The 1,431-nt window shown below is 47.5% G+C and overlaps 1 protein-coding gene across 1 annotated transcript; it reads left to right on the top strand.

Moving 5' to 3' along the window:
- Nucleotides 1-227: 227 nt before the first annotated feature.
- On the top strand, nt 228-1,186 carry LOC132663821 (olfactory receptor 13C7-like). Its single transcript, XM_078436153.2, has one exon. It carries the CDS (start codon nt 233-235, stop codon nt 1,184-1,186), a length of 954 nt encoding a protein of 317 aa, XP_078292279.2. The 5' UTR covers nt 228-232.
- Nucleotides 1,187-1,431: the final 245 nt, after the last annotated feature.

Genomic DNA, 1,431 nt, shown 5'->3' with positions numbered 1-1,431 from the left:
GATTTGATTAAGTTTCCAGGGTCTGCTCTTCCTGCTTTTGATTTGACATAGCCTGACTTTTAAGGTAACTTCAGTGGACAATGATTTTTGTAATTTAAATGTTAGTATTATAAGTTGGCATGCCAAAGGATAAATTTAATTATAAGTTGTCATTTAAATCCCCACATATTGATCCCTATAAACATGTGCTTGCTGTCCTCAGTTTTCCTGAGGGTAGAAGAGAGAATTTAAAATGGAAGTGGGCAACCAATCTGTTGTAGTGGGATTTGTCTTGCTGGGGCTGTCAGATCAGCCAAAGCTTGAGAAAACGTTTTTTGTGTTCATCCTGTTGATGTACCTGGTGATCCTGCTGGGCAATGGGGTCCTCATCCTGGTGACCATCCTTGACTCCCGCCTGCACACGCCCATGTACTTCTTCCTGGGGAACCTCTCCTTCCTGGACATCTGCTACACAACCTCTTCCATCCCTCTCGTCTTGGATGGCTTCCTCACTCCCAGGAAAACCATCTCCTTCTCAGGCTGTGCCATGCAGATGTTCCTCTCCTTTGCCATGGGAGCCACAGAGTGTGTGCTTCTGGGCATGATGGCATTTGATCGCTATGTGGCCATCTGTAACCCCCTTAGGTACCCTGTGGTCATGAGCAAGGCTGTCTATGTGCCCATGGCTATCAGCTCCTGGGTGGCTGGTGGAGCCAACTCCTTGGTGCAGATCTCTCTTGCAGTACAATTACCCTTCTGTGGGGACAATGTCATCAACCACTTCACCTGTGAGATCCTGGCTGTCCTGAAGTTGGCCTGTGCTGACATCTCCATCAATGTGATCAGTATGGGGGTGGCCAATGTGATCTTCCTGGGGGTCCCAGTTCTGTTCATCTCCGTCTCTTATGTCTTCATCATTGCTACCATCCTGAGGATCCCTTCAGCTGAGGGGAGGAAAAAGGCCTTTTCTACCTGCTCTGCCCACCTCACTGTGGTGGTCATCTTCTATGGGACCATTCTTTTCATGTACGCAAAGCCCAAATCCAAGGACCCCCTGGGGGCAGATAAGCAGGACCTTTCAGACAAGCTTATATCCCTCTTCTATGGAGTGCTGACTCCCATGCTCAACCCCATCATCTACAGTCTCAGAAACAAGCATGTGAAGGTCGCTGTGAAGACTCTGGTGAGTCAGAAATGCTTTGCCTAGTGAGAGTAGGGGGAAGCAGCATACCTTGTGGCTCTGTGCACACAGATCTCCTAGGAAATGACTGCTTCATAAGCATAGATTTGTTCGATGGTCCTACACACCAGTCTCATCACAAAACTGCCCAAACAATGCGCATCAGGATGGGACTTTACTGAGTGATTGACAATGAACATCAAATCTTTGGAATGAAGAGGGGAGAGGACTGTGCTACATCACCTAGAAACAAGGATAAGTGACTCTTATAT

Source organism: Panthera onca, chromosome D4 (genome assembly GCF_046562875.1).
Source record: "Panthera onca isolate mPanOnc1 chromosome D4, mPanOnc1 haplotype 2, whole genome shotgun sequence".
In the NCBI taxonomy this organism is placed as follows: domain Eukaryota; kingdom Metazoa; phylum Chordata; class Mammalia; order Carnivora; family Felidae; genus Panthera; species Panthera onca.
Note: the sequence above shows the minus strand (reverse complement) of the source record. Positions and strands in the feature narration are given on the sequence as shown.

Coding starts and splice junctions, on each gene's coding strand:
- LOC132663821 (XM_078436153.2), top strand. CDS start 233: ATGGAAGTGGGCAACCAATCTGTTGTAGTGGGATTTGTCTTGCTGGGG.